The 12799-nt window shown below is 36.1% G+C and overlaps 1 protein-coding gene across 1 annotated transcript in view; it reads left to right on the top strand.

The window, feature by feature from the left end:
* The window catches only part of LOC139735956 (transmembrane protein 179B-like), a gene marked incomplete at its 3' end in the record, with an annotated part of 55999 nt that extends 43688 nt beyond the window's left edge, over nt 1–12311 (top strand). Inside the window, exons 2-6 of the mRNA XM_071646709.1 lie at nt 2016–2132; nt 2778–2854; nt 9194–9325; nt 10343–10436; nt 12190–12311. Of these exons, the coding sequence (XP_071502810.1) occupies nt 2016–2132; nt 2778–2854; nt 9194–9325; nt 10343–10436; nt 12190–12311 (542 nt within the window). The remainder of the gene's footprint in view (nt 1–2015; nt 2133–2777; nt 2855–9193; nt 9326–10342; nt 10437–12189) is intronic.
* Between the last annotated feature and the right edge of the window lie 488 nt (nt 12312–12799).

Genomic DNA, 12799 nt, shown 5'->3' with positions numbered 1-12799 from the left:
TATTAGATGATACTATCAACATACATTGTCAAGACGTACTATAGACCTATTAGGAGAATTATACATTAGGGCGGAGGCATACCAGTCGCCGTAGCGACATTTCTATTTTTTTTGTTTTGTTTTGTTTTTGTTTTGTTTTGCTTTGTTTTTTTTGGGGGGGTGGTCCTTATTCAACAAGTCGTTAATCATCCAACACGCGTAAGCACGAAACACATGCAAATGTATACGTAATACAAACGTACTGATGTGCACATTTAATAAAGTGGAATTACACGAGCATGATCTCTAATCAAGGCTATTACTTCGTATCGTTTTAACCATTCGTTATTAGAAATTTGATATAGATGTTTACAATACAAATACGGATGTATAAATTATGTTAACAATACAAACCTGGACAAATGTTCAATATTTACAATACAAATCTGGGTCAGTAGAATAGATTCGACATGTTATGTCTCTTCATAGAGCTTCTTATCGATTTGTTTCCCCTTATCTGGTACTTTTTTTTCTAGTTACAAAAAATTTGTCGAAATGAGCTTTGTCCTACTTGTAGATATGTCACTGGGCAGGGATTTCCACAATCTTGCCTCTGCACGGTATATACAATGAGTGTTTCCAAATTGCTTCTGACGGATTATTGCGTTCAATATTTTTCTCCATATACGGTGAATGAACGCATTGCATTCGTGAGCTATGCCCAGACTAAAAAAAGTCTATAAACAAAAAGAACAACAAACAAATATATGAATTAAATAAAAGATATAAGAAAATAACCAAGCGGGGATATCGGTATGCGAAACTGTATCCTTCCCTTTCTTTGCCTTCCCTTTGTTCCTGCAAACATATAATGCTCTGGTTACCGTGTTTAAGTATTGGATGAGCTGTAGATTATGGAGAACGCAGTCCATGGCTCTATGAGAAGGATAAAAGAGGAAACAAGGAGAACCCGTAAAGCTATGTGCCTGCAGCATTTTGACCAATTGCTCATTGAATAGGAGGGACGGAATGGAAAATGTCCTCCAGGTAACATACATCCATCAAACTTTTAATTCCGGTGACAAGTTATTTTCGTCTTCAATCACTCTAAATTTTCTGGAGGTGTAGGTAGAAGCCCTCATTTTTTGTTTCCGCTCTTTTGCCACTTTTCGTGACGCTTCAGATTTGTCAATCGTACAGGATTTATCAAATTGTCCTCGAGCAAAGTACCTCCGGCTCACGTATTGATTAATCATTGCTCTATTTGGATTTCCTTCTCCTTTTATTTCGGTTCAGGCGTCCTTCAGTTCCAATACAAGAAAAAGAAGTATACGAATTCCCAGAGCTGTATATACTTTCCTCCAAAATTTGGATGCACACCACAATGTTTACAAAGACGATTTGAATATTCTTCAAATTCATATTGTCCATTAGGCGTGGTTATTCTGTTAGAGCTGCTCTCGTTGAATCTATATATCATGATCTAGAACAGTTTACACTTTTATAAATGATATGACATTCCAGACGTAGTCCACAGTTTTAAATTCAGGCATACACACACACACACACACACACACACATACATTATATATATATATATATATATATATATATATATTTATTTATTTATATATATATATATATATATATATATATTATATATATATATATATACATATATATATATATATATATATATATATATGTACATTTCTTCTTTTGCACATAACACCATTACTGGCTGACTAGTATGTACAGGTTCATAGCATTAATCTGCAAGTTTTGATAACTGCAGTGTCTTCACTGAAAATTAATCGGCATACTCAAATTAGTGATAAATGATACCATCCACAAATCAAGTGATGGTGCACAGATATTTCTTGCAAAATAATAATAACCTTTATAATATTTTCAATAATTATAATCTTTAGGCAGCTTCATTAAGATTACAGATTTTGTGTGTATGTTCGATGTTAAATTATTGTCAGTAATCACTTACTTTGCTTGCTTTTGATCTGATATCCATCTTCTCACAGAAAGACTTCAAGGGAGAATGCCTTCTCTATGGGGTGCCGCACTTTTTCAGTTCCAAACCACGATTCGTGATCTTCTTCAGTTCTAGGAGTAATTGCCAGTTCATCGTCGCTGTCCAGGTGAGGTGATCCTTAATTCTCTTTTCCAGTTTTACACTGTGCCGTGACACTTTGTCTTTCCTTCCCCTGACCTTTCCTTCCTAATCATTCATTGGCCCTGTATTTCTGTATATGGCGTAAAGCTCGTTCGACGCCCATACAGCCTCTGAGTTATACGACGGATGTAAATCTTGTGATCAATTGCAGTCTTATACAATTCAGTAGCAGTATAGTTTCTTTATTGTTTCTATTTCCAAATCCCTATGTCTCTCTCTCCCTCCACCTCTCTCTATCTATCAAACTATATCCTTTATCTCAAATCCTAATTCTAATTCATCTGCTGCTTTCCATCGTAGGTGGTTTAAGTGGATTTTACTCGTGGTGGTAATCTGGCACAAGATGATTTAGGTCGCTATGAATCGAGGCTAAGGCAACTGAGTTTCAGAATCATTACTTAGTCGCAATTGTCAATATAGTCAGGTTTTCAATTTACCTGTTTTGGTTTTTTTTACTCAGGGTTTTTGTTTTGTTTTTAAACATTTGTTTAAAGATTATTATCTGCAACAGAATTGGAACCCGAGACCCCCGGATTGCTAGACCGATGCCAAGACTAAATATCCATTGAAATGCTTGGGATTTCCCTCTCTTCGTTTGTTTTTCCTGCAGATAGTAGTGTCATGTCTCACCCTCCCTGCAATGGTCCTTACAGCTCGGTACTTGATGAACAAGACCCGACACACAAGGTAAGTGTTCTCTTAATGAGGACTCTTACAAACTGTCAAATATTAACCCCCTCAGTCGCCGCTATGTACTCACCGAGCCTTTTCCTTTTCCACAGAAAGGGAGAATTCCCGCAGAGAATTGTGATAGTCAGGGCCCGCACTGTCTCATCCACCATCCAATTCGTTGTTTTCTTCTAAAAAAAATAAAAGTGAAAAAATAACTCTATAAATTCAAATTTGGCCGTAATGATGACGATGATGACAGGAAATCTGTACCTTGTGATGATTATAATTTGCTCTGATTTATATCAAAATGTCTCCTTTATCGATATTACTACTATTACCGCTACTACTACTACTACTACTACTAATAATAATAATAATAATAACGATAATAATAATAATGATAATAATAATAATAATAATAATAATAATAATGATAATAATAATAGTAACAATAATACAGTACTATATAATATTACTGCCATCACCTACTTTTTCTTATACTATAGGTACACTATACCAGTACTGCTACTTTTGTTACAACTGTTGGCACTACTTCCTTAGTAATAACAGAATGATATTAGATTTGGTGGTGGGGATTTTGTCGCCGTGATTTTTCAGCTTCCGCATCAGGCACTTCGGTTACCACCTCTCATTCTCAAATTATCTCGATACAAAAGTCTAAGACTTCACAGAATCTTGACAGTACGGCAGTGTTTTTTAGAATAGATTTTTTGCTCAGTGTAGGAGTTTGCAAGGGGCTCAGGTATCACCCAATCGAGCTGAAATCTACCGTGATTTGGTATCATGCAATACATTATATATTTACTCAGCCGAAGTACAATCAATTCAATTCAATAGTGCTGCCTGGCCACGGAATCGGTCAATAAACAAATTCACCTGACCGGTGTGTCACCGAGTACGGAAGCGCTCTGGGGTGGAGGGCATTATACTCAATAAAAAAAAAAAAAAAGAGCGCAGGAGTGAGGTATCACTGACCAGAAAGGTGTGCCGCGTTAAGGATCGTGAAATGCCGAATAGTGCCAGGGTTTAAGTTTCACTCGACCGAGAATTACACTGCTGTACTAAATATATGAGATCGATATGAGATGTGTGCTGGGCTAAACTCTGTAACACAACACAGAGATACGGTGAGCTATATGACATAATTCAATGCAGAAGCTTGCCGGTTAGAGTATCACTCAATAAAGAAGTGTGGAATGGGATAAAGTATTTTATAATGAACGTCATGCAATGGAGTGTGCTGGATTGTGGCAAAACTCAGGGCAGCTGAGAGGTTGGCCGAAATCTTAGCATCACTGAATAAGGCAGGAGATCGCATGCTTTATACAGAGGCTTGCTCGGTAATGGTATCATGCTGCAACGACACGATATGAAAGCTTGCACGAGATAATATCACCTGTGTACAGGCGCTTGCTGGAGGTATATAGCATCATAACAGAAGCTTGTGGGTGGAGCGGCATAGCTTGAAAAATTAAAGGAATTGTGCATTTTATGATAAAAGCACCAAATTTCGTACATATGTTAACAATAACATTTGAAATAAATTTAGATATTGGGCCATCGTAAATAACGCCCTTAACGGCCATGGCGGCCATTTTTTCAAAATGGCCGCCATAAATGCCATTTTTCGCAAAAAAAAAAAAAAAATTCAGAAGGAAAAATCACTAAGATTTTCCAAACGAGTGGGAAATAACATTCAAAATAAATTCAGATATTGGGCCATCGTAAATAGCGCCCTCAACGGCCACGGCAGCCATTTTTCAAAATGACCTCCATAAATGCCTTTTTTCGCAAAAAATTAAACATTTCAGAAGGAAAATCAATAAAATTTTTGCAAACCAGTGGAAAGTACCATTCAAAATAAATTCAGACATTGGTCCATTACAAATTGCGCCCTTAACGGCAATGGCGGCCATTTTTCCAAATGGCTGCCATAAATACCACTTTTATTCTCTGAATTTTCAAATTCCAGAAGGAAAAGTCAATAAGATCTTGCACTCAATTAAAAATTTTCATTTGAAATACACCTTGTGCTTATGTTTTTCATTATTGTAAATAGCGCCCTCAATGGCCATTGCAACTATTTTCAAAATGGGTACCATGGATTCCATTTTTTTAATTTCCTGATTTCACAAAAGGAAAAGTCAGTAAGATTTTAAACACAATTTGAAGATTATGTTCGAAATGTATATTTGTATTAGATTATTATAATACTGCCCTCAACGGCCATGGCCGCCATACTCCAAATTGGCTGTCATTGTCATAATCATTTTGTTTAAAACAAAATGGTAATTTCAGAAAGAAAAGTCAACAAATGAGTGTGTACATAAATTGAAAATCATGTTTAAAATCAAACAATATATTTATATTGCATTAACTCTAGAAATTGTTCATTCGCAAAATTTTAAAGAAGAAAAAAATGCTAATAAAGTACGGTGATTGGAGCCATTTTCCAAAATGGCTGCCATAGATGCCAATTTTCTTTTATGAAAATGTGCTAATGCCGGAAGAAGACAGTAAACATTTTTGCGCAAGTTGACAATTACATACAAAGAAGTTTAGACATTGAGCCATCAAAAGGTGTGTTCTCAATGGCTATTTCAGGTATTTGTCAAAATGGCTAATACACTCTTCTTCTTTATCTTGAAAAAATGTACTTAATTTCAGAAGGAGAAGGTAGTAGAATGCCCACAGAGACATTATCTGAAATATGGTGTTAAAGAGATCATTTGAGGAACAACTAAAATAAACAAGGCAAATGCTTAGCGTTATATCTCACTATTGATGAATGCATATTTTAGGTGAAAATTTTTCAGAAAAATAGTAGTATGAATATCCAGGGATAATGGCGCTACGTATTAAGTTTGACAGTAACACCATATCATTCAATATATGGGACTATATGACGGAGATCTATTTTGAAATGTAGCTTCCTAGATATTCGTAAGACTGATACGAAAAAATGGCCTTTCAATTTACGAAAAAAGTTAATTTACTTGCTATGTTTCCATAAAAACACATACCTTTGATAGCCATACTGTTAGCCGTCACAAGCGAAATACTGCACTTAGAACTAAACTGAAAACATGAATTTAGAACTAACCCACCAAAGAAACTTTTTAAAATTTTTATTTCTTTGAACACAGATTGCATGAGATATAATGGCTGTTTAGCAGTATTCTATTGCTTTCTCCTTCCGGATTAAGCAATTTTTTTTAAAGAGTGCGTGGAAGCCATTTTGACAAAGACCTGCCATAGCTGTTGGGGACGGTGTTTGAATGGTGGCTCAATATCTACATTTCAAATTCAAATTCAAAGTTGAATTTATTTCAATGTATTTGAGGAGCTTGCTTGGAGCTTGCTTCCAAAAGGCACTAAATCCATCATTTTTCAATGAATTAAGCCCCTTTCAGTTGCTAGCTGTACATTTGTCAATTTGTACAAGAAATGTTATTGTCTTCATCTGGCATTATCAAATTTTCAAGAAATAAATAGCATCTATAGTGGCCTTTTGGAAAATGGCTGTCATGGTCGTTGATGGTGCCATTTGTAATGGCCTCGTATATTATTTACTTTTGAATATGATTTTCAACATATGTACAAATTTCATTGATTTTCTCTCTGAAAATCTCTGGGGCCATCTTCCTCGTCAAGCTTAGCTTATGATGATGGTCCCCTGCATTTCATTTTTATCATTTCCTATTGCTTCCTTTCATATATGATATTCGTTCTTGAAAAAAAAAGAAAATGTATGTAAGATCCAAACGTTACGAATATTAGCTGTGTAAATGACTATGTAAGTATTTTGTTGATTTGTTGATTTGTATTGATTTTGAAATGCAGAAATAAAAACTGAACTGAACTGAACTGAACTGAACTGAAATTAGCAAATCTTTCAACAAAAAAGCAGACATCTATGGCGGTCAATATGTCCCTTGAGGGCACCTTCTAAGAAGACCGAATACTTGAATTTATTTTGAGCATAATTTTCAACTTGTTTGCAAAAGCTTATTGACTTTCCTTCTGATAAAAGCAATTTTTTGCAAAAAGGGGGCATCCATGGCAGCTGTTTTGCAAGTTGGCTGCTATGGCTGTTAAGGGTGCACTTTTGGATGGCCTATTGTCAATTTCAGTTCGAGTGTAATTTTCCACCTTTGTGGAAATTCTGATTGACGTCTGCATCACTTTACGAAAAAAAGACATTCATGGTAGCCATTTTGAAAAATGGCTGCCATGACCGTTGAGAGCGCAATTTCCGATGGCCCTATATCCAGATTTGCTTTAAAAGTCATATCCCATTTATAAACAAAATTTGATTGACTTTTCCTTTTGAAATTAGAATTTTTTAAATGAAAAAGTGGCACTTATGGTGTCCATTTTAAAAAAAAAGGGCTGCCATAGCCATTGAGAGCACAATTTCAAATTGCCCAACATCTGGATTTATTTTGGATGTATGCCCTAATATTCCACTTGTTTGCAAAAAAAAAACACAACAACAACAACAGCAACAAAGATTGGCTTTCCCTTTTGAAATATGCATTTTGAAAAGAAATGGCATTTATGCGGCCATTTTCAAAAAATGGCTGCCATGGCCGTTGAGGGCGCAATTTCCAATGGCCCAATATCTAGATTTATTTTGAATGTAACTAACATTTATGGACAAAATCTTATTTACTTTTCCCTGTTGAGATTTGCAAAATCATCGAAGAAGTGGCACATTAGACAGCCATTTTAAAAATGGCTGTCACGGACATTGAGGGCGCAATTAACAATGGACAAATATTTAAATTCATTTTGAATGTAATTTCCAACTTGTTTGAAAACTCTTACTAGCTTTCCCTTCTGAAGTTAGCAAATATTTTGAAAAAAAATGGCATTTATGGCGGTCAATATGTCCCTTGAGGGCACCTTCTAAGAAGACCGAATACTTGAATTTATTTTGAGCATAATTTTCAACTTGTTTGCAAAAGCTTATTGACTTTCCTTCTGATAAAAGCAATTTTTTGCAAAAAGGGGGCATCCATGGCAGCTGTTTTGCAAGTTGGCTGCTATGGCTGTTAAGGGTGCACTTTTGGATGGCCTATTGTCAATTTCAGTTCGAGTGTAATTTTCCACCTTTGTGGAAATTCTGATTGACGTCTGCATCACTTTACGAAAAAAAGACATTCATGGTAGCCATTTTGAAAAATGGCTGCCATGGCCGTTGAGGGGGCTCTTTCCGATGGCCCAATATCTAGATTTATTTTGAATGTAATTTCCCATTTGTGACCAAAATCTTATTGACTTTTCTATTCTAAAATTAGTAAATTTTAGGAAAACAAGTCATTTATGGCAGCCATTTTTCAAAATGGCTGTCATGGACGTTGAGGGCGCTGTTTACGATGGCCCAATGTCTAAATTCAATCTGAACATGATTGTGTACGAAATTTGGTGCTTTTATCACAAAATGCACAATTGTTCGGCTATGCCGCTCCACTGCCCAACAATGTAGTGTACGATGTAAAACTATCGCTCACGCTTAACAGTGATTTTAATGATAGTCACTCATCACAAAAGAATGTATTGACAATGTCATGTTATCACAAAAATGTCCCAGTAAAGTATCACTAGATAAAGAGTAAAGGGGTAAAGCACCATCGACACAGATATTATATGATGCAGATTGTTAGACATTTAATAAGTGTCATAACCTATGGTCATCACCACACAAAAGAAGGTTCGTTATTAACAATACGTACAGTCACAGTATAAGAGAGAGGTTTATGGGATATCACTGCAACCGAAATTGCTTAAACAAAAATAATGCCACAGAATTATCACTATTAGTTGGGTCTTAAAGCTCTTTATGTGTATATCATATTGAAATCAGTACAAATAGGGACAAGTTACATTTTGATTAGATACAGTATGTGTTTATTATAGTCATCAGCAATATAGCATGTTTCTCATGATAAATGTATCCGAAAATAAAAGAATTTAGTCATTTTTTAGAATCATAATTAAGACAGAAAGGCAAAAGTTTTAATAGAGTTTAACAAACGTCTTGAGTTTGCAGAAAGCTGCAGCTTTTACGGAATAATCTTCAGCACGTCTCCTCCGTTCCCTGCATCTTTGATTTTAATTCAATTTCATCTGCTTTTGTGATGCGTAGTATTGTTAATTTCACGTATTTTTCTTTGTTACTACATTGTAATGGTATTGTGTTGTTTTTTTCTATGTAAATGTTTTGCATTGTTGGAAATGAAATAAATGAGAAATGAATGAATTAATTCTAATCACACAAAAGGAATCGAACATCCTTGACTCTTTTGTTCGTTTTATCTTACGTGACAGCAATTTCGTTCCTCTTGCCTACACGGCCTTCTACGCCTTGTGCTGGACTCTTGTGTTGATGGCCGCTTGTATTCTAACTGTTGGCCTAAATACAGTTTGCAAAAGACTAGATGATAAAGCACCGCCAAACAGGTAAACACTTACTATAATATACAGTCAAATTTGTCTTAGCGACCACATAGCTATAGCGGCCACCTGCCGTATACGACTTCTAAAAACAATTCCCTCTGCGAGACAAAAAAAAAAGTATGTTAAAGAACCTGTCTATAGCGGCCACCTATCTATAACGGCCGGGTTTTTTTTTTTTCGTCTCCCTTGGGTGGCCGCTATAGACAGATTTGACTGTAATTGAAGCACTAAGAGTTACAAGATGAACCCAGCATGATTCTTTTAGAATGTTATTCCTGGCTTGAAAGTAGTTCTCTGTCATGATTGTATCTTTATGGTACAGGTACTTGATAAATCAGGGCCCCGTTTTATCAAAAGATAAAATCGATTTTAAATTTCCTCACCACATAGGCTGCCATAGACTTACAGTTGAAATCAACTATATAATCAATTTTAACTCTTCATAAAACAGGGCCCTAAGATCTGTGATAATTAAAGGTACTGTTTAACATTGGGAGCAGTGATTTTAAAAATGTTTGAATTTTCACATTCTTTTTTTGATGCATATGTGCAGGTCAGTTGCATCACAAAACATCCTACCATATAAAATTTTCGCAAGAAAGCCGAAAATATATCAAAGGAGATATCACTATTTTTCTCACTATACAACCATAACTGTAGACGGTTTAGTCTAGAAACAATCTTATATTATAACGATTGTTCATATTTTGTATATTTAACAATGCTTAACATTGATTATTATGGTTAAAATTTTTGCAATAGTGTTTTCATCCCTAACACACATTTAGAGCAATGCTGAAGCACTAAAGCTGGGGTTTTGTTTCATCCACAAATGGTAGATAATGCCTTTTAAAAGACGCTTTCGTTACGTCTAATCATAACGTGTAGAGTTTGTACACATTGCACGCAAATACATCCGTGTGTAGACTCGTAAATGTTTATTTATGAACTAACGTTTCGCATAGAAACTTCTATGAAGATTTATTGAGCAGCCGGGTTCTTTCTCTTCTCTCTCTACAGCGGTTGGCCTAAAACTTGTCCAGATTATCAGCGGATCACGTGGTTGGATGACCTGAACGGATCCCGGTTCTATTCACTCTTAGAAACGGCCATAGTAAGGGTGGCGACTATACGCCTGGTTCTTCTAATTCGTCACTGAGTTTCAGTCCTATACTTCTTCCTGTTCACCTCATATCCTACAGATGAAGATTGATTGTGCTCTTATTTCCACTGTTAAATTCAATTTTACTCAATAACTTTGTTCAATTGACTTGTTGTTATATTCTTGTATGTCAAAGGAATGTAGAGATAAAGTGAAAAATGTGTAATCTCTTAGTTTGCTTACACTTAGATATGTCGCACATCCACTTTCCATTAGTTTAAACAGAAAGATTAAATTTACTCGGTAAAGCGAATACCATGAAATGTATGTTACCGTACATTGGATATCACCCATGGATACCTTATTCAGGTAAATGCCAAGTTGTCTTCAAGGATAAACGTTAAAATCAAGTTAGATGTGGATCAGTCAAGAGCACTTTGATTTTTGCTCTCTAAGATATTACAAACTGACAAAGGAAAAAAATTCACCAAAAAAAAAATAGTGTATGTATAGATCGTTGAATTCAAAGCGTATTGATAGCGAATGAAAACACAAAAATCACATCAATTTTATTCTGATATAGTATGTGGCTTATCTATGAATTTAAATATAAATTTATGCATGTTTTAATGCGCAATATTAGTAGGACATAATCAGCGAAATTTGAGGAAAACTGGTCGTTCCGTTGAGAAATTATGGATTTTTGCAATTTCGGTGCATCGTCGCTGGATAGGAAGACTGCTATATATAGTTCGTAACGTCACGTAATTATCGATATTAAAATGTATACTATACTTTCTCGTGAAATGTACACAGGGTCATTCCCTCAACTTGTTACTGACATAATTATGTTAAGGATAAGATAATTCCCCTGAGGTAAGTTAAATACTCTTTCATTACACTAGAAAAGTGAAAAATGCAGGATTTTCCTTATACATGTACTTTCTTTATGTCGTTTTCCGTACATAACGTCACAAAGAGTTGTAGTCTTCTCATCCAGTGATGGCTGCCCCAAAACTCTGAAAATTCGTAACCTTTGAACGGAATGTGCGACTTTCCTCAAACTTCGCTAACGTGTTTTACTAATATTGCTGCATTCTCTTAATACACATATTATGTATATTATCTGGGTATCATTCTCCTTTAATGCGTTATATTTGTGATTACAAGAGAGAGAAAAAAAGGTCGTCACATTTTTTTCTGCCACTTCTCTCAAAACTCAATTACAAGCAAAAACAAAAACAAAAACAAAGAGCCAAGGGGGTGGAGGGGGGGGGGGGGACCCCTGAACCCCAAAACAAAACAACGGAAAAAAAGAGCTAAGGGGTGGGCTAAACTGCCTATCCCCCCCCACACACACACACACACACTTACTTTTAGATCCGCCACTGCCAAATAGCTATACAACACTTATAACATAGTTCTGCCAGCCGTTCTCTGAATGTTTATGTGGTGGCTACGTTAGTTCCCGGCTCACCATATATATTTTTTCCAGAATACACTGGTCGAAACAGCGAATAAGTAGATCCTGTTTTAAGGATAACTCTCATCCAATAGAGAATTTAAGTCAAGCACCAAAAACCAACGGAACTATACTTCTACCATCTTTGCTCACTGACCAAGTTCGTATAATGTACATTGTGCTGCATTGAATAAAAAAATCTGATTAACTTTCAGCATTTCTCTGTAACCACAACATGTCACGTGACCTACGCTGACAATGACGTCACTTTATTTTTGTTCTTTTTCCCTATTTTGAAATCAGGGGGCATCATGGATATCTTTCGGCGCCTGGCTGCTCCTCCCTGTTGTGGCGTGGTGCGGAGTCCGATTCGTGCCAAACCAGCGCCTCGTTAACAGCAACGACAGAATTTCCGACGTCGAAACGTAAAAACCCGTGTCCAGTTATGACTACCACGTTGGGGTCTCTGCCTTGGATGACAAGGGATCATTATTACGTCATCGTCTTCGAGCTGAGGTTCTTGCACGAGCTTCCAACTGAGGTCCCAGTCGAGTCTGTTGTCGGGCTGGGCGATGTTGGAACACAACAAGGAACAGATGATTGACACAGTGGGAAACAGAAATTGCTTGTGTCTGTACATTTGAGTACTGAAGTTCGAACTTTTCGCTAACAGGGAGTCAAGGTAACCTGCACGCTCAACACGGACAGACATTCACTGAACACCTAAAAGCAGGATGACTGCTGTGATGATATGAGTCAACCGAACTTCTTCAACTGCATTATCAAAGTAGCCTTTTTAGTTGAACTACAAGACAATTACACTGGAGATTAAAGTTTCACACGTTGTAGCGTAAGATGCGTTGTAAAATTGATTAGTGAAATCTCTCGATGCACTCAAATTCAAAAGTGTAAA

Source organism: Diadema antillarum, unplaced genomic scaffold (assembly GCF_040938485.1).
Source record: "Diadema antillarum isolate AM-2024a unplaced genomic scaffold, OU_Dant_1.0 seq00000615_RagTag, whole genome shotgun sequence".
NCBI lineage: Eukaryota > Metazoa > Echinodermata > Echinoidea > Diadematoida > Diadematidae > Diadema > Diadema antillarum.
Note: the sequence above shows the minus strand (reverse complement) of the source record. Positions and strands in the feature narration are given on the sequence as shown.